The 21,134-nt window shown below is 45.3% G+C and overlaps 1 protein-coding gene across 1 annotated transcript; it reads left to right on the plus strand.

The window, feature by feature from the left end:
* The first annotated feature begins 1,791 nt into the window (after nt 1-1,791).
* trmt61a (tRNA methyltransferase 61A) lies at nt 1,792-15,811 on the plus strand. The gene is made up of 3 exons (XM_061083161.1): nt 1,792-2,132; nt 9,464-9,730; nt 15,174-15,811. Exons 1-3 carry the CDS (start codon nt 1,802-1,804, stop codon nt 15,470-15,472), a joined length of 897 nt encoding a protein of 298 aa, XP_060939144.1. The 5' UTR covers nt 1,792-1,801; the 3' UTR covers nt 15,473-15,811.
* The last annotated feature ends 5,323 nt before the right edge of the window (nt 15,812-21,134 follow it).

Here is a 21,134-nt window from a genome sequence, read left to right on the forward strand (position 1 = left end):
GGCTAGTTAGCATGTTGGACACAAAAGCTTTAATAACTATTTAGTAGATGAACATAAACCCACAGTCAATCTATGCCATGACTCTTTGTATTATATAGATTATAAAACACGTTAAAAACATGTTAACTATTTGAAATGTTACCAAACCCCCTAACGTTAGCATGTTGGCTAGTTAGCATGTTGGACACAAAAGCTATAATAACTATTTAGTAGATGAACATAAACCAACAGTCATTCTGTGCCATGACTCTTTGTATTATATAGATTATAAAACACGTTAAAAACATGTTAACTGTATTTTAAATGTTACCAAACCCCCTAAAGTTAGCATGTTGGCTAGTTAGCATGTTGAACCATTTCAGTATAAGAGCACAGACTCTCAGTCGTTCTGTCACATGACTGTTTGTGTGTGTGAGGTGACATGTGACGTTCAATAGTCTGTTAAATTTAAATTAAGTTTCACACAACATGTTAACATTAGCTTGTTAGCTAGCTGCTCCCAGCAGTAGTGAATCTACCAGTTAGCATCAGTTGTGGCTAAAGCTAAAGGGAAGCTAACTTCAGGTGTTGTGTCCAGGTGAGTTTCCTCTTGGGTCAAAGGTTTAAATCTAACACAATAAAATGTTGTTAACTCTTCAACCATTAAACTGTTAAACTGGAACAAACTCTAGAATAACTCCATAAACTCCATAACTTGGTTTTAAGTCTTATTAAATCTAAACAAGCTGCAGATCAACTGGTTGTTGAAAATCTATTTCAAGGACCAGCAGACTTTTTGTGTTACTACTTTTCACTGATCCCTTTGTGTGTCTGTGAGTTTGTGTGTTCATGTCTTCATAATTTTGTCTTATTTGAGATAATCCATCCAAACATGATCAGAGCCACAGATTAAAAGAGTCATTTTAGGTCTGTGAGTTTGTAGTTTTGTCTCTTTGTGGTAGTTGTGGGTCAGTGATTGTCTTTCTGTCTCTTTGTGGTTGTTGTGTGTCTTTGCAGTCGTCTCATATGTCTCTATTGTCGTTTTCTTCTCTTTTTACTCATCGTTTGTCTCTGTGGATATTTTCTGTCTCTGTGGTTCTTTAATGTGTCTTGATGTTCACTTTGTGTGTCTGTGTCCATTTTGAGTGTCATTGTGGTTGTTTGATTGATTTTCCGACAACTTCACTTTAATGTTCACTTTAATTAGATGGATTGAAAATGATGCAGAACCTTCAGGTCACTTTAATTTACGCGTTTGCTTCGTTAAACTCGGTAATCATGAAAAAAAGAGAATTAAAAACAAAACCGTGAACATGACAGAAGAAAGAAGTTTACACACAAATATAATTTGAATCATGAAATCTATTTCATTTGACTTGACTCACATGAACGACGTAACATTAATTCAACGTAAGACGACACAGAGACGTGAAAGATTCAGATTTACTGCAACAACCAAAATGTGTAAATGTCCGAAACCGGCTGATTTTCTGTATATTAAGAATCAAATGATGAACATTATTCAGTTTACATCTGATTGTGTCCTGTGCAATAAAGTCAAATAATGTATGAGGAAGTTAACAAATGCAAAATAAGCTCATGTCAATAAAAAGTTGTTGATCTTTACATTTAAAAATAAATATTAATAAAGTTAGGTGAAGAGATGTAGAGAGAAAGAAGGTATCTGCTTGATTGTTTTTTATAAATAAACCCTTTAGAAGATTGTGTTTCCTTATTTTAAACGTTGATAAATATAGTTCCATGTTGTGATTGGTTTATAATCTTCCTCTTTGTCGACCCTGTTGCAGAGCGAGTGTTCACCATGAGCTTTGTGGAGTACAACGACTTCATCCAGGACGGAGACGTGGCCATCGTCTACCTGGGCCACGACTCGCTGATGCCCGTCAAGGTGCAGCAAGGCGCCCAGACGCAGACCCGCTTCGGAGCCATCCGCCACTCCACGGACCTGATCGGCCACCGCTACGGGTCAAAGGTCACCTGCAGCAAGGGCGGGTGGGTGCAGGTGCTCCACCCGACGCCCGAGCTGTGGACCGTCTGCCTGCCGCACCGCACACAGATCCTCTACACCACCGACATCGCCACCATCACCATGATGCTGGAGCTGAAGCCGGGCTCCGTCGTCTGCGAGTCGGGTGAGAGCGGATTCACACTCATGTCGCAGGTTTGAGGGAAGGTGTTAGGGATCGGCATAATTAATCGACGATCGATTAATTGATCATTAAGAATTTCGTTGATGACATTATTTTGTCATCGACGAAAGTCTGTTGCGTTCACTGCCAACTAGGGGTGTCACGATACCAAAAATTCAGTAGTCGGTGCCAATACCAGTAAAATAACACGATTCTCGATGCCAATTTCGATACCACGGTAAAAAAAAAGTGCATTATTTGGATGTTGTTAATGTCATATACGGTAATTCAATGTGCTTGCGCTGCGCATATACTGAGGGTTATACGGTAGTTGCGGTCGCATGTGAGTGACGCTTTGTTGTGAGACACGTTATGCATTAAATGATACATCTGCCTTACGCCGGGTTTACACCGGACGCTGAAGCGACGCCAAAGCGACTCGTAAGCGCAGCACCAAGTCTTAAATAACAGCTGGCTCCCGTCCACTCCCATGCGCCGCTTCAGCTTCCGGTGTAAACAACCATGTGCCTGCGTTGCTTCCGTGTCCGGTGTAAACCCGGCGTCAAGCGCAAAATACTTCCATACACGACTCTTTGTGCCTTTTTAATAAACAAGTCGAGGTGGGGCGAACGCTGCAGCCGCAGTTGCCGTCTTGGTTTTCAGAATGTAAACGTCGACTGGCGCAGCACCGATGCTAATGCTAAGTTGCTAACAGCTGCTGGCATCGAAGCTGACGGTGCCTACGGTACTTCAAAAACTTGGGCATCGGCATCGTTTTGTTATGTTAGTATCGAAAGGTATCGTAGGTATCGGTTCTCGTGACATCCCTACTGCCAACACTGCCAAGCTAGACGTCTCCATGAGCGCATGAGGAGTCCACTGCTCTTCTTCAAGTAGGAAGTCGGAATATCCGAGTTGCCTGAACGCAGCACAGTGACGACGTTAGCAGCTGTAGGAAGCATCCCGGAGTTATGCTCTTTAGCCCCGCTGAAAGACCCGCAGCTAGCCGCTGAGAGCTAGATGGATTTGACGGTTCTCGACCTCTCAGTCCGGCTGTTGTCACGTCCTCAATCCCAGGACCCCTCACCCAGACCCGGGTCTGTACGGGTTCCCTTCCCCGTAGACCGAGGGTCCGCGTGCGGACATGAAGCCGAGCTCCGCAGCTAGCGCCCGGAGCTAGCGGAGGCCAGCAAAGCCGGGTCTGGTGGAGGGGTTCCGGGAGTGAGGACGTGACAACCACGTTGAGTTGTTCATCTCGTAATAAAGATCTCAATGAGGAAACACGCTGTTTATTTTTCTATTTCTACTGCATTTTAACAGCCTATAAATAGTGAATTTTAATATAAAGATATTAATGATCAATCGAAAATTCGTCATTAACTCTCCCGACGATCGATTAAGACAATTTAATCGAATGCCCATCCCTAGAAGGTGTTCAGAATTAAAGATTAAATCGAAATAATAATCACTTATTTTGGTGCAGTTTTCTTAGGATTAGAGAAGCTCAATATCTTTTATTTTGTGTTAAATCATGAGAACGAGAAGTGACACATCTTTATTTACAGTCTCCAGATACGAGAAGGAACCAAAATCATTACACACGAATAATCCTCAAGTAGAAGCTGCCAAGAACGTTTGGTTGAATAGTTAATGAGCTTCCATTAGTAGCCTGCAAGGGGAACCACTAACAACCCGTGATGCTGTTATTCCTCCTGCTCTCACAGTGGGATTCCATCACGTCTCTATCTGTGCAGAGCAACACAAACAGAAGCATTTTGCATTCGAATCCTTCACATTTAACGGCTTCTGCACGGAAACTCAGCTCCGGGACGGAAACCAAACACGGAGAGAAAGAAGGTCTCCGGGTTCTGAAGCCGTCTTGTGACTCATAAATGTTCAATGACTGATTAAATGTTGATGTTAGAAGCAAAGTGAAAGTAGCAGCTCTCCTCTCGCTGTCGACACAGGATGCGTTCAGGCACGGTGGAGAAACCACACAGTGTGGCCGAGTCGTGAACCGCTCCACGCCCACATGTGTTGGTTCGGCACGTATGAAATGGACGAGAGCAGCTCAACACTTCCTGTGAGGACGGATATGAAGAAGCAGCTCCGACCGCTTCACTCTCAGGATCAGTCATGTTCCATTGTTACGTGATTAGAGAAGCCGCCTGTGCAGCGTCGGCTGGAAATCCTGTCGTCTGCTACTCAGTGTTTGATTTGTATCGTGAGCCGACAGCAGCATTTCATTTTTACGATGTGTGCGTTTTGAGGCGCGGCTCGAGATGTGTTGTTCTGCCTCAGCTTGTGTTTTATTATCCAGGGAAGCTCGAGTGTTTGAATTGAATTGAATATGAATGTCGGGCCTTAACGGAGGCAGGAGCTCTGACGATAGTTCTCCCTCTGCCTCCAGCTCCGTCTTCCATCTCCATTTGTTAAATTGCAATCGCTTGGAGTGTGTTGATTTTCCCATTCCTCCCAGTCCAGGGGACAGGAGTCGGGGGGGATGGGAGGGGACGTTAGTGTGTGTGTGTGTGTGTGTGTGTGTGGTGCAGTGCTACATCATATTTTACTGCTGGCAGCCCTGCACACGTCACGTCATTGATTGTACTTGGTGAACCCTGTGTGTGTCTGTGTGTGTCTCTGTGTGTGTGTCTGTGTGTGTCTGTGTGTGAGAGCTGAGATTGCGGAGGTCTCTGGGGTGATGAATGAGTTCAGATGTGATTAGTCAGCACTTCCACTGCAGCTGCGTGAGGAGAGCTGCACTATCTGCATCGGTATCGAATTCCTCTGCTACTTTCTTTGTGTGTATGTTTTAATAATCAGTTTGCACGAGAATAAAAACCACAACTCTGCTGATATCATCACATCCAGATCCAGAGGAGAAACGGTTTGAGCAGATTTTGAAAGATTTGGTTCATTTAATCAAATAAAATTTCATTATCGGCGCAGAACGACACCGTGGTGACTCATCATGTTCAGCCTGATGGTTTCTAACCAGCGGAGGAGACGTTTTGTGTGAACATGCAGAGATTAGAGAGGATTCTGTCGGCTCCCCTCTCTCTCTCTCTCTCTCTCTCTCTCGCTCGCTGCCAACATGGCGAGCCGGCTGAGGCGCCAGCGGTCATGCGGAGGAGGAGTCACCTTGGAGCCGGGTCGTTCCACAAACCTGCTCCTTCTGGTCGGTCGAGCGGCTGCATGTTTTACTCTTTCCCGTATCAGGGTTTCTCATCAGGCACGTCCACTGCAGGTGTGCTGAGCAAATATTCACCACAACTCGTGTTCGTGACCTTCGTTACAGGAGGAGGAGCTTGTGATTCATCGTCAAGAGGTGACGATTTAGAGTTTTAACTGGAAAATCTCACATTTTACAGATACAGTCGAGCAGTTTTCAGACTTGACCTCCAGGTAAAGATCCGGAGAGTTTGTCCAGAGTTTGACTTTGACACGTGCAGGACGCAGCGGGGGGGGGGGGGTTTCTGCACAGCATCAAATCCTCTGCATTATTCAGGCGAGCGGGGGTGCAGCAGGAGGAGACAGGAAGTGATGTATTAACTCTGCTGCAGAGATCATGTGATCACGTTTACGTCACCTGACATCTTCTTCAGTGTCTTTATTCTGCTGGATTTCTACTTGATTTTATACTAGGATAATAATCTTGAACATTTTCAATAGACGATCAGTTTCTGTATCACGAGTCTCCAGATATTATTCAAGGCAGAACCACGTTTCAGGGCTGAAAGCTTCTGTGACGTCTGCAGAGAGAAACTGGGTCAACGAGAGGAGAGAGAGAGAGAGAGAGAGAGAGAGAGAGCGAGCGAGAGATACTCTCTGACTTTCACTTTGCAAATTGCCTTCAGGGGAATTCAGTTTCCTGACCTCTGTCCTGGTCTCACTCCTTAGTTCACGTCTCCACCATGTGTGTGATAGCGATGGAGAACAGAAAGCAGAAATGACTCAGGTCAACAGTCCGCCTCCCCTCCCCCCCCCACCCTCACCACGTCTCCCACCTCTCGTACAGTCGCCATCTTACCGCCCTGCTCTCACAGCAGATTAGATTCCTCGGGAGGAGTCACCAGTTGTTTGGATCATTAGCTTCAAAGCAAAGCTCTCGCTTAACATGAAATCATCCTCATTGGAGTAATGTGCCTTTTAAATCTCATTCCTTAATAAAGAGGAAACTGTGATGGTGGCACCGCTTCCTTAAAACCAGTTCCTCTGCAAAGTGTTCACTTGATCCAACAAAGCACCAACGTTATCTCCTCGAGACACAAGGAGCAGGATGGATTCATATCAGATATGAGCCAACGTCTCAATATAAAATATGATCCTTTTCAGCCTCACTAGTTCTGCTGATGCCTTTATTTGACCGATTATCTTCAGATGTTAATGTGAAGAAGATTAATATACTATAATGCGTATAGTTGTGTTTGTGTTGTGGCCTAAAGGTGAAGGGACCTGTGGTGCATTGCTAGATTGGGTGTTTTTTAATATCATGTCTTTTTATGATAAAGTACAGAGAAGGAAACGCTTGTTCTCTGCACTTTTATCATTTTCCACTTCAGGGTTTTCTCTCAGTTTAACTCCGATGCCCTTTTTCCTCCAGCGGTGTCACAAACCTCCACGTGACACCGACACGTCCGACACGTCTCCTTCTCCTTTTGTGTCACATCAGCTTCTGACTTCCGCTTTTCTCCTTCTATTTCTGGCTGTTTCTTCTGTCTGACTTCTAACCAGCACTCTGTGTCTCCTGCTCACATCCTTAACTTGAAGTACAGCCGGCTGCAGCTCGGACGGGAGGAGAATCAGTCCTGTGTTATCAGCCTCCTCTGGACTTTGGACTGATGCTCATAAAGTTCCACTGGTTACAGACACACTTTAAAACACCAGATCCATTTTGATCAAATTCACACTCGTCCTTATTCAGCTGTTTGGGTTAAACATGTACTTCCTGTTCTGTTTCTCGTGAAATGTTGTTGGAGGCTGCAGAAGTTGATTTAGTGCTTTGACTAATGGTTGATTAATATAATAAATATTATAATGAATTAGTTAACAAATAGACAACTATAGACTTTATGGACAAAGACTCCAGGTCCTGAATGTGAAGCCGATGTGCAAAGTGCGACTTTCATTTCCCCATTTTCTTAAATAGTTTATGTCTCAATCTCTAGTTTCCAGTCTTCTTCACCACAGTCGATGTTAATTTCACAAGTTGCATTCAGAGTTAAACAGACCATTAGCAAGGGGGCGGGGCTACAGTGTGATTGACAGCTGGTTCCGTCCAATGGCTGCAGGAGGCAGGTGGATGCTCCTCAGCTGCAGCAATTTGATTAATTTGAATGCAAATTGAATATTTGTTTAAATTTTACATTAACTCAACATGTGGTGAGTCCTTCTCGAACGAGGTCGACCTCACAGTTACTCTCTCTCTGCCTTCCCCCCCCCCATCTCTCTCTCTGTCTCTCTCTGTAGAGGACAGTCGTTTTTTAAGTCTTCCTCAATTCAAAATCTGTTTATTTACATCTCTCCTTTTGGGTTCACTTCAAAATCAGTCCACCGTTTCCCCATTAGCAGTCTCTGAGCGCCCCGTGCAGCAGTGAGGGGCTGGGGGGGGGGGGGGCAAAGCGGCTAGTGGGGGGGGGGCGAACATTGGCCTCTTTGTCGCCGTGTGAACAAAGGCGGCGGTGATGTAATGTGAAGGGAAGGAGGGAGCGGTGGAGGATGGGATGTGCCGGCCTCTAGCATCAGCGCTCCCCCAGACGTAACTGCAGGTCACGTGATCGGGCTTATTTCTTTGTAAAATCACACGCACACACTCACACACACACACACACACACACACACACACACTCGCATCCCTCTTTCACAAACTGTACATTAGCAGTCATTGTGTGGAGCAGCAGCAGCGACGCGGCCCACTCAGAAATGTAGCATCCACTTATCATCCGGAGGAGAGAGAGAGAGCAGCAGTGTGAAGACGTGTGTGTTTGTGTGTGTTTGTGTGTCGTGGTAACAGCTGTGAGTCTTTTGTTGTGACTGTGACGCGACAGAGGAAAGATCCAAACGTCATTTCAGAGACACAACAATGTCTCCGTGTCGTGTGGGGTTGGGTTCTTTCCTCCTCGTGTTGGATGGCGAGCGCCGTTCCTTCAGTGTGAGAGCAGGACTCGGTGACCTGTCCTGTCATCGTCTTGAGGGTCGCCGAGGAGCGGCTGCCTGGCCCAGCTGACCGGGGGGGGGGGGCAGGGCGGGTCGCCAGGGTGTCACAGAGACAACATACAACATACACACCCGCATTCACACCTATGTTCACTTTAGAGTCTCCAATTAGCTTTGGAATGTGAGAGGAAGGAGGTCAACATACAAACTACACGGGATTTGAACCAGGAACCTTCGTGCTAAACGCTTCACGTTCTTCTTCTAGTGTTCCTGATGCTTCTGTGCACATCTCAGATTTCTTCACAGATTTTTAATGTCCTTTCTATGCTTCGTTATTTGGTATTTTTCTTCGTTGAGGGTTAAGAACAGAGGACGTCGCACTTTGTTCAGATCTATGACACAAATAACTAAGGATGGGGGGAAAAAACGATTCAGTTACAAATCGCGATTCTTGTGAATGACGATTTTAAATCGCCATGCTGCCTCCCAAATCGATTTTTTTAAAACATATTTATTGGTTTATACGGGGGGGTATATTGGGGGAGCAACATCACCCCAGAGCATGTTGACCAGCTCTTGTTTTTGCACAAGAATCTAAACATACCCAAGCACTAGCTTTGTATCGGCTGCATGCAAACAACAATAGCCTACTTTTTGTTTATTTTTTGTTTATTTCATTCTATTTAATTTACCTTTTATTTATTGTTTAAAAGAAGCCTAAGTGGCTTACATTTCTTAATCTGTCAGTTTGTGTGCAGTTGACAGGGGCTATACAATAATAGGGAACATTTTTATTTATTTTCTCTATTGGCTGCCAGGCAGTCATTAAGTTAATGTTAATATTTGAAATAAAACTTGTAAAGCTCTAAGTGAATTTGACTGTGTTGTATTTCAAGGTATGATTCAACTTTTTTCCATGGTCCAGTACTTAAAAAAAAAAAAAAAAAAGAAGAAATTCCAGGAAATCGTAATATCGAATCGCAATACCCACAAAAATCGCAATACATATCGTATCGCCACCTAAGTATCGTGATAGTATCGTATCGGGAGGTCCCTGCCGATTCCCGTCCCTACAAATAACGTTTGATTGACATAAAGCAGAGTAAGTCCTTTTCCAACGTGAGACTTCAGGCGTCAGGTGACTCATCCTCCCGTCTCTGTGGCGTCTTGTGTTGCAGGTACGGGCAGCGGCTCCCTCTCCCACGCCATCCTGCGCACCATCGCCCCCACCGGTCACCTGCACACGGTGGAGTTCCACCAGCAGCGGGCGGAGAAGGTGGCCGAGGAGTTCAAGGAGCACCGGGTGGATCACCTGGTGACCGTCAGGAACCAGGACGTCTGCAAGGACGGCTTCGGAGTGAGCGGCGTGGCGGACGCCGTGTTCCTGGACATCCCGAGCCCCTGGGAGGCCGTGAAGCACGCCAAGGCGGCGCTGAAGAGACACGGTGAGACACGCCTCTAATCAAACACACTGCGAACCAGCAACAGCTTTACTACGTGACCTCATAACTCCCATGATTCCACGCTGCATCACAGCGCTGAAGTGAAATACTGTACATTTGTGTATTTTTTTTTAAAAAACATATATTTATTGGTTTTATACAGTTTTATACATTTACCTCAATTAACATACATACAAGAACCTTCCCCAAACTGAACATATGGCAGTATAAAATGACAGTAAATAATACAAATATCAAAAAAATAGCTAAGTTATGATTAAAACATAAATTCAAGGACAAAAAATGGCAATGAAAATACTAATTTAGTTTAAACTAAATTGAAACAAAAAATTAAATATATATATATATATATATATATAAGTAAAATTAAAAAAAACATGTCACAAACATGGAACAGAGTAAATGGTAAATGGATTTGTATTTATATAGCGTTTTTCTAGTCTGATGATGACCACTCAAAGCTTGCAGCACTTTGTTATTCTATGGGGGGGCTATTGAGGGTTCAGCATCTTGCCCAAGGACACTTCGGCATGCAGATGGTTCAGACTGGGGATTGAACCGCCGACCTTCAGGTTGGAGGGCGACCGCTCTACCCCTCAGCCACAGCCGCCATTCCTCACAACAGATTCGTCACTTCACATTTCCAATGCCTCTTCAATGTCACCGTTCTTAACAAAGTCCAGAAACATCTCCCAGATACAGTCAAATTGAGAAGCTTTCCTCCTAACTACATATGTCTGGCCTAGAGAGGGAGGGGCTACATTTGTGTATTTAATGTGATCTCGAACAACAACTCTCAACACGAGTGGAAAACAAGTGAACTCCTCAGTGTCGAGTTTATCAGATGAATGAAACGTGTTCGGTAAAGTCCCGGAGGAGCGGTCACCACCTCCTGATGTTGACTGTTCTGCGTCACCCTGGTGCAGCAGGAACTTCACGACCATGACTGAGCATCTTTTTTTACACACCAGCCTGAGAATGTATCCCCCCCTCCCCCCCGCCCGCCCCCCTCCCTCCTCCCATGACTGCAGCGCCGGGCTCTGCAGCAGCAGCTCCAGCGTCCGTCCCGATCAGCAGCGATCGACCTTGTGAGCATGTGTTTGTTCACAGGACCACCATGTACATTTAGCTGATGAGGCAGAAAGTTTGTCTGGAGTCTCCGTGACGACCGGGACCTGCAGCGTGTCCGGGCAGGTCGGCAGATCCCTGGTCAGCGCTCGCACGTAAAGTCAGGTTGACATAGAGCCTTGTGCAATGTGAGGGTTTCGTCCTGAAATCACCGGGCGTGTTAAGAGCTGTTTGTTTAGGTTCAACCAAACAGACTAGAGGTCAGATCCAGAATGTGTTCAGTGGAACTGGGGAATAATGACTCTGTTGCATCGAGGCTGTTACCTGATCTGCTCAAAGGAACTGAATAAGTGAGGAACCTTCAGGGAATAAACAGAGGAGTGGCTGAGAGGTCAGACCTGAGTGACTTTGTCTGATGCAAAGACAAAGAATCTGTAAAAATCATTTCATCAACAGACAAAGCTCAACTTATTTTTTAATCGGCAAGAATTATACACAAAACAATCCCAAACAGGTGAGCAGGTTAGTCTGAAAGCAAATATTCCTGATGCACTTGAATGCATCATGGTTTTTTAAAACCCAAGCCCCAATATGAAGAGGAATGCTGCAGAGGTGAAGATGCTGCTCTGCAACTCTCTCCACCTCCTCCGACGCCCTTTTATGGTGCCGCTGCCACATCTCATGAGCTGGACCATAGCATACAACACACACACACACACACACAGACAGACACACACACACACACACACACAGACAGACACACACACACACACACACACACACACAGACACACACACACATAAAGATACAGATAAATAGAGGGCAGCCATTGTGGAAGCAGTCCCATGACCATACAGGGTTATGCTGCAGGGAGAGAGCTGCTGATTGTGGCTCCAGAAGGAAAAGCTTCATTTGCTTCCCACTGCTCCGACTGGATGTTTTCCTCCGGAGAGTCGGAGCCGAGCTGAGCAACGAGACAACAGCCAAGAACACAAGGAGTGAAACGTTCACAAATTCACCTGCAGAGTCTGAAGAAACTTTGACCTCAGGTCGACACGACGAGTGTAAAATCCACTCAGACAAAACCCAGACTTTCCAAGAATAAACCTTATCTTATCCATAAATCACAAGAATAATCAGGTTCTACATTTCTGTCAGTTTCAAAACAATCCAGTGACGATTGAGTCCACTGCAAACAGGAAGTGCTAATGGATAAATACTTTAAATAGTGCCAGTTTGAACAGATACGAGCTGAATAAGTAAGTTTCACATTGAGCTTCCTGTTTAACTCTGCTAAAGCATTAGTGGAATTTAATTTCCCAGAGTAAGGTCATGATGATTGTTGATAACTCTCAGCCAGCAAATTATTTTATTTTTATTATTAATCAATCTGCAGATTCTTATTTTTTTATATTAGTCCAGAACAAAGAGGAAACTGAACAAAATAATGATTTAAAACTCAGTGATGTTTTCAGTTCTCTATGAAATAACAAACAAATTGTCTTATATCTTTTATACTCAGTCCCCATTTGGTCTGTGATGATAGAATCTGTGATGTGACTGCAGGTCTCCTCTCAGGCTCAGATCTGCTTCACTGCAGTGGAGTAAACAAGTGGAATTTTTTTCCCCAAGTTGTAATTCAGGGAACGTTTTGGCCTGCGTCCCGTCGCTGTGCTCAGCTGTTCTCTGACGGCGCTCACCCTCCCTCCCCTGCCACTCGGAGGACTAAGGAGTCTTTATTATGCAAGTTTTAAAGCAAACACACACAAGAACAAACTCAAGAACTTCGAGTCGCACACACACGTCCCGGCTCCAGGCATGTAAGGATCCGGGCTGTGGACGTATGGCTGATAGTCGAGGTTATTAATAACGGCCCGAGACGCCCTTGTATAATCATCAACCCGACCCCTCCCTGTGTTGGCACTGGTTGCCGGGAGACCGTGGCGCTGTGTTTACGGCCGTCGGGGGGGGGAGAACACTGGTCCTATGAGCTGAAGGATCGTCTGCTATCTGAAACATCCTGCGGTGTTTACGAGACACAATGAACTTCCAACAGAGCTGCACCTTCACTCCTGAGTCCACTGTGTAAATCTGCAGCTTCTGAATCCAAAGGTTCGACAACGGACTCGTTCATCTCCCATCATGCACCTCTGCGTTGTCCATTAAGGCCAAATTATGCCTCCGTTTTTTCTATTACGGACAGATAAGACCACCTATCCGTCGTGAAACGTCCACTCCGAGGGCTTCGGACAGCTTTTCGTACACATCTGATTTTTCTAACTATCCGTCTTCATGTTGGAGACCCGACGGACCGCTCTTGGCTGTGATTGGTCCGCGAACGACATCATTTCCGTATGACGTCATTTCCGTATTTCCGGACCTCAAACTTCCTGTTTACTTGTAGCAACAAACACGAACACAACTATGATTCTACGATTAATGTGACGTGTGTGTTAAGCCAGCGGAGTTGTCCGGCTGACGGTGGCTCGTTAGAGCACTGAGGGCATGTGTGCACGGTCACAGACGGTTAGAACGAGCTTTCAAAACGGCGCTAGCAGGCTAGGCTAGCGGGCTAGGCTAGCCACCATGCTAACTGCGGTGGTAACAGTGCAAGAACCCGCCGTCACGACTTTAATTCCACTTCTATCATGACACTGTTTCTATAATACCGTCAGGTTAGAAGCAAACACTGGATAGTAGTTGTTAGTGTCGGGAGTCCCTGCTGACTGTGTGTGGAAGCTGGGGGGAGCTAGCTCCGGGTAGCTTCTAGCTACATGTAGCCTCAAGCAGATTCAAGCTGTGGAATCAGCAACACAGTTCGGAAACAAGACCGGGGAACCGCTGCGCTAAGAAACTATTACATCAGCATCTTGACACGCTGGGTGTCACTTTATTTAGATCTGTTAGTTGCCATGGTTCAGTGTGTGGGAGGAGCTAACATGTCAACAGAGACACGTGGACTTCTTCTTCCCAAATGGGGTAGGCTTCTCTGAGCTCGTCTTCCGTTGCGCCACCTATGGGTTTGGCGGTGAATTTTTTCCGGACGTAGACTGACGGAGAAGTAAAAATCAAAAAGACTCTTTCCCCCCCGCTGAGACCTCTCCGAGAAACGAACTCGTAGTAGTATATAAGAGCCTTTAGTCCTGAAGCAGGAAGTGGATGGGGTCAGATCTGGGTCACCAACAGTTTGTGCTTGTGAAAAGTTTTGTCCACATTAAATTTAATATTATTAACAACAGTGAGGTTTCACGTTCACAGTCGTACACACAAATCTCTACACGTGACCCTGAAGTGAGAAGCTACCGGCCGATCTGCGTGAAAAGGACACGCCCCTCCCCTCCCCTGGTAATGGCTGACGTTAGCCTAGCTCTCGTGCTAACCGCTAAGAAGTGGACTCGGCCGGGAGAAGGGTTTTGCCTCTAGTGGAAGTTAAACAACCAACAAACTAACCAAAGAACTCCACACACAGGGTGAAAACATTATCGGAACTTCCCAGAGGACGTAATTGAAACTACATGTGAAGATAACGTGACTCTAGACATCAAGCCGATTGGTTCATCTACTGATTAGAAGCAGGTTTGACACTGAGAAGAAAAACCAACTAAATGTTTAACTTAAAATCTGTATTAGTGCTGAAACGGACCCGGGAGTCCACTCCTCTGATCCCGGCTCCGTCCAGCTGCTCTGCTCCGAGTCACATTCTTCACTCCTCAGGTCAGCCGGTGAAAGTGCACTTGGCTCATCGCGGCCTCCTGCTGTGATCGCAGCGGGGGGGCGTTTGGAGACGAGAGGCCGGGGCCGGTAGGTGATCTGTTCTCCGACTCATCCCCCGATGATCCACAACCCTCAGCCTGGAGCCCGACGGGTCACAGGTCTGCTTTGTTAGGGAGAGAAGATGCTTTTGCAAACTCGCTTCTGGGTGCAAGGAAAACAAATTATTATTAGAAGCTGTAGTATCCTGAGTTTCCCTGGAGGGAAGAAGATTCCTCCTGCAGTCCGTATTGAGTTTACAAATCTGGTTTGGATTATTTTTCTATGTGCGTGATGACACAGAGGAAACGTACCTTCGATACACGTTCTTCAGACATGATTCTTGTGGTTGTCACAAGCGTGTTGGTCAGGAAAACTCACACAAGGATAATTGTGTAATTGTTTCCTTTTCATAAATATTGTGTTTCGGTGGAAATCTCAGGTCCAGTCAGTTTCTCCTGTTCCCAGGAAGTCGAGCGCTCCTCAGAACAGAGATCCTGGATTAAATGGACCTGAATTTCCTTTTTCAGCTCAACTCACTAACATTAATATTAGTTATTTCCTGGTGATCATATTTTCATCTTGTTCTCTCTCTCTCTCTCTCCAGGGGGTCGGGTGTGCTCGTTCTCTCCGTGCATCGAGCAGGTTCAGAAGACGTGTGAGGCTCTGGCGGATCAGGGCTTCGAGGAGATCAGCCCCATGGAGGTTCTGCTCCGGGTCCACGACGTTAGGAACATCTACCTGCCGCTGCCCGACTTCGGGCCCGAGTCCTTCGCTCAGACCGAGCCCGACGCCCAACAGCAGGCGCCAAACCACGCCTCCGTCACTCTGAAGACGACCACGCCTCCCAGAGAGATCCCGGGACACACGGGTTACCTCACCTTCGCCACCAAACCCAGAACCTAGAGCTCGGAACCCAGAGCTCGGAACCCAGAGGGGTTTTTCTCCCGTGCAGTTGATAATCCGTACTTCCCTCGTACATTCATAAGACTGTGATAATCCAGCGGGGGGGTACCAGGTTTCTCCGGCTCCCTGTTGGCGCCGCAGCGCTGAGAGGATTTACAGTTGTGTGTTACATAATTCTGTGCTCCTGTCACTTGGCGCCGGTTGGTTGCTTGCATCAAGCAAGAGTGAAAAATGCAAAACCACAGCAATTTAATTTGAGAAGAATCTCGGTGCTTTTTAAAAGCTGCTTTCATTTGTTGAGCGGAGCAGTTTTATTTTGTATTTTCATTTTATGCACGTTTGGATTCATATGAATACAATAAATGTGTAAAGAGAAGAAATCATGTTTTCTTTATTTCATCCGACAACCACATGAATGTTGCAATGAAACATAATGAAAGGTTCAAATCCCCCTCACCAGCTAATGGGGTTAACTGCCTTTGAGCAATAACATGAAGAAGCATCCGCTAGATGTGAGATACAGATGTAACGAATACAACAAATTTCTTTAATGTAAGCAGGAAAGTTTATTCTTGATTCTTCAAACCATCGACGTTAAATAAAGATGGATGACTCCTCCCACTTTCCAGACATGAATCGTGTGGTACCGAGGTCCTGCAGATATATATCGACCAATCCAGAAGTCCGTCTCAGCCAATCAATCACGAAGTTTCACACTGTTTTTATATCATCAAAGTTTGCTCCGTGTCTAATCTGCTAACATGGAGGAGGCAGGGTTTATGGCGTATTCTGCAAGCAGCCATCAGGGGGCGATCAAGGCGCTTAGGCTTCACTTTTCAGGTTTATCTTTATTTACAAATTTACACATTTTATTTATAAACTATCTCAAGTTACTGATTCTAAAGCACAAACTGGTCCCAAAATGTTCAAAACACATGGAAGAGGTTTAAAGCTAAAACCAAGAAGGGTCAAAATCTCTGACAATTTTAAGTCTTTACAGTTAAATGATGAAATAATCTTGTTCCTGCTATTTGCTATTTTTACATGATTTCCCTGTTAAAGGAAGTTGATGCTGTGGTTAAACATAGAAACGTTTTCTTCCTCCGACCTGCACCCGGTCGCAGCTTCTTCCGAACCCGACCTGACGGATCAGGCTGTCGGACGCTTTGTTTGAGACCAGAGATCCGGGGAAGCTCTGGAAAATCATCACTGCTCCGTGATCTGACCTCACTCGTCTTCTCAGGAAGAGTTTCTTCTCCAAAGCTTCACTGGAGTTCCAGAAAGTTCAGAGATTAAAATCTGCCCTAAAGTTACAGTTGTGCATCATTTTTGTGACATTTCTGTCTAATCATATAATCACACATTAAATCAATCACACATGTTTGACCTGAGAGCTGTTTTTAGTCGGAGCTCCTGCTGCTTTTAGAGGCAGGTGTTTGCACCGGGGGGGGGGGGACGGATCGGGCTGGTTAACGGTTTAATCCTGAGCTTAGACCTGGTTATAAAAAGCACGGAGATTGTTTGAGTTCACCGTGGGGGGCCAGGTCCCTGCATGTGTGTGTCTGTGACCGAGGGGCCGAGCGAGAGAACGGCCAAAAATCTGCTCCGGTAGCAGCATGAGCAGAGATTACGCAACGGGCAACTGGCCCAGGCTCAGAGCTATGAGGGGGGGGGGAAAGTTAATTAAGTTGGAGTGCGGCCTGGGCAACAATTTATTTGTCCGAACCTGTGCGAACCCAAGATTAAACTAAGCATTCAGCCTGATGTTTTCCCAGATTACAGATGGCAACTCTGACAGAACAATATCATTTATTTCACGTCGCTACGACCTCAAGTTGGGTCTCCTCCACACTCTACATTACTAAACCTTTGTGAGATCCCGCTTCAACTCGACTGTGCAGGCGACTGAAGCGACATCATGACACCAACTTTCCTCCCAAAGCTTTGGTTGAAAGTAGAAACATGTAAATGTTTGTGTGATGTGTCTGAGTCGGTTTAAACTGACTGTTATTTGTGTGTCTGCACGGTGGAATGTGAGAAATGAGTGTTTGTGTGTCTGGATCTTTCTGGTCTGTGTTAACCAGTGAGGAGTGTGTGGGCGGAGGAAGTGAGTAACGCTCCCAGTCCAGCACGTGGGTGTTACTGGGATTTAACCTGGATTCACTCAAGTTTTATCAATTTCCCAGAGAATAATTCAAGGATTTCGAAGAAAAATAGCTACAGTTATTCCTCAATGGAAATTACGATTCCATGATCTGCATTGTTTGACTCAGCTATGAAGGCCTGGTTGAAGCTTAGGCCTTGAAAGAGATATGAGTGACATGCAGATGACTTCAGTCCCCTGTGGAAATAAACTCCTTCAGACTCAGAGAAGTCCAGAAGGCTTTGTGATTGGTCAGCAGATGGATGAATCCTCCAGAGGGTCGAGGATAACGTGTCCCTCTCGGTCACGTGTTTAACCTCCGTTAAACAAACACTAGTTCCTCTGGTCAGCGTCCAGAGAACTGAGTCATGTAATTGAGTGGAAGCTGAAACTCTTCCCTGAGCGAGTCGTCCCACTGCAGGTTCTAATCTGCCGGCCGGTGCAGGAATAGCTGCTCTGAGCCGCTGGAAATCCTGCAGCTTAATCAGCTTGTCTTCTGCTGCCTGAGCCCAGCGCCGAGACCCGGCAAACGTCCAGGCCTGACGCCACGGTGGTGGGGGGGGCGGCACGCGACGAGATGACAGGGCGTGTCGAGCGTCGGCTTCCATGTTTGTGATTAGTGAGGAACCAGGACTTAGAGTCACACAGATTGTTTTGGAGATTTTAAACAATCAGGGTTTTGTTGGTGACTCAGGAGAGAGAGCAGCTGAGGTTAGAGGATTTAATATAATGTTATATAATAAACCTTTATTCATATGGAACATTTGACAGCAGCTCAAGGTGATTTTATATTAAAAACAATTTTTAACCAGAGCAACAGAAGCTTAAAACCAGAAGTAGGAAATCAGACTCACACCTCCACCAGCTCCTGATGAAACATTCAAATTCAACAGATACATATTTCATTTGAATCTGCAGCAGATTTCACACGCTCCAGTTCCTCCAGATTCTCTCCAGCGTCATGACGTCATGATTGACAGCTGAGACTGACTCGTGATTGGTCGAGTGATACCCCGGCCCCCCCCACCCGGTCGCTCTGGCTCCAAATTAAAGCGTCAACACAAGACAGCAGCGATTGTATCCAGAATATTTCATTTCTGTTTAGTGGGAGGAAGCTGAGACGAGTCATCTGTCTTTATTTACAGTTCCTGGTTTGTTCGTCTCGTTCTGGTCACCGTGACGTCTCTCATGAGCTTCCTTATACCTTTTGGCAGAATTTGAATTTGAGATGTGACCTCACAAAACGTGCCTTTGGCCATAAATCAATAATTGATACCAACTGAAGCCGTTCTACTTCAGTGGTTAGTTTGGTTTGTGTCTCAGATCTGGTGATAATGAATAGATCTGGTTCTCAGTTCATGTCTGAGAGAGAAACAAGAATCTGATTCTCTGAGCTCTGTACATTCAGTTATTTATATTAATATCATCCACTCCACGCTGCACCCCCCCCCCTTCTCAGTGTTGGATCAGCAGAGGCCGGTGCAGTCCCAGGGATGAAGGATGAGGTCGAAACCCTCGGCTGCAGATCTCAGACCTGCACTTTTCTTTTAACCCTTTAATCCCAGTGGGACTAAAAGAGAACGAGGGGCAGAGGAGAAAAGTAGCGATGATGAGATTAGAGGCTGAAAAGAGACTCGTTGGTCTGAATAAACCTCTTACATCTCTCTCTCTCTCTCTCTCTCTCTCTCTCTCTCTCTCTCTCTCTCTCTCTCTCTCTCTGTGCTGGTTTCAAAAATAGATGAATGTCATGAGGGGATTTCTCCAGTGGACAGATTAAAAATGATAAAAGCACAGAGAGCAGAAACGTATCACACCTCTGATAATTATCACAACCATTCACCACACAGTGAAACGGGTGAAGTGAGAAGCTGCAGGTGTGGACGTCCTGTAGTTGAAGCAGGAAACTTGACGTCCCGAGTCTCAGGACAAAATCCCACAACTCTCTGTTCTTAGTGAGTGAAGAACACAAAGATAAAGAGTTTCTCTGCAGCTGATACAAACACACGCTCCTCTTATCGCTCGTGCGACACACCAGCGATAACTCAAATGTCTGTGACCCAGTTTCTCTCTCACAGGGACGAATGTTTCCATCCTGCAGAGTTCAAAGCCACGGGCCTCGTCTGTCATCTGATTCCTGTATGAAATATTGATGATGATATGTTCCAGTGCTTTTCTACAGTACGATCGATGGGTTTAGGGACAGAGACTCAGGCTGGTGTGACCTGTCAGTGAAACTCTAGAAACCTGTGAATACAGTTATTCATGTTTGATGATTAAATAGAAAAGTGCTAAATGATACAGATGATAACCGGAATGCAAGAAACAGTATATACTTTATTCTACTTTATTCTATTTTATTTTATATTATTCTATTTCTTATATATTGTTGTTTTTTCTTATATTGTTGTTTTTATGTTCAGTGCACCAACGACACCAAGTCAATTTTCTATATGTGCAAACATACCTGGCAAATAAAAGAATTCTGATTCTGATTCTGATTCTGAAATCGCAGAGTTTGAGCACAAGCAGAGAATAGTTGGGATTAGAGTGAGAGCCAAAATCTGAACATTAAAAATCCACAAATCTTAAAAATAAAAGTTTTTATTATTCCATTTAATCTTTTTCAAATTTGTATGTAAATGATAGACCCCCCAGTCTATCAGGTCCTTGTCTGTGTGATAAAACCCCGGCTGCTCTAGTAAATCACTGATTGAGCCTGATTTGTTTTCCTGGTTCCTGATGTAACTCCACTTCCTTGTCTTTCTACCTCTTACATAAAACAGCCATGAACAGCCTCCCTCTTTTCCCAGGCCCATAATGGTTCCCAGTGTCCCCACAGCCCAGTGCCCGTTCTCCACCGTGGCCTCCTGCCAAGCGGCTCTTCCATTAGACGAAGCCGAGCGGCTCTCTGCAGCGAATCGCTGATTGACCTCTCCTCTCTGTCGTCCTACTTAGAGTGCGACCCCACACCTCGACCACAGAAGACCACTGGCCTCGGTCCAAGCTGTGGCGCAGGAGCACTGGTGTCACTGGGAGACGAGGGTGGCGTGATGGTGGACGGGGTCGGAATATGGTGAAACTTTAATTTTCACTTTTACAGAGCCGGCGATTTGTTTTCTGCATCATCAGATACTTTCCTACTTCTTCTTCTGTGTTTACGAGTCGTGTTTGACAGACAGATCGGTAGCTGCTTGTTTGCTGTTATGAAAACTTTTATTTATTATATTCTAATACCCACAATACTCGCTCCCAGAGCTGGCTTTCAATGTATGTACCTCGTGTTAAGACCAACTTGGGGAAGACAGCTTTCTATTATAAAGCCCCCTACATCTGGAATGAGATCCAAAAATCTTTAAAGTTGCGCTCATTTGTTTCACTGACAGAGTTTTCGAGTCTGGTCTCATGTACAGCTGACTTCTCCTGAAATGACTGTAACTGCTAGTTGACTTGGCCATAGTATTTTATTGACGAATTGTTTTATACCTTGTATTACTGTGTATATATATATGCATATTTATT

The sequence above is a fragment of the Limanda limanda genome, chromosome 12, assembly GCF_963576545.1.
Source record: "Limanda limanda chromosome 12, fLimLim1.1, whole genome shotgun sequence".
Classification (NCBI taxonomy): Eukaryota; Metazoa; Chordata; class Actinopteri; order Pleuronectiformes; family Pleuronectidae; genus Limanda; species Limanda limanda.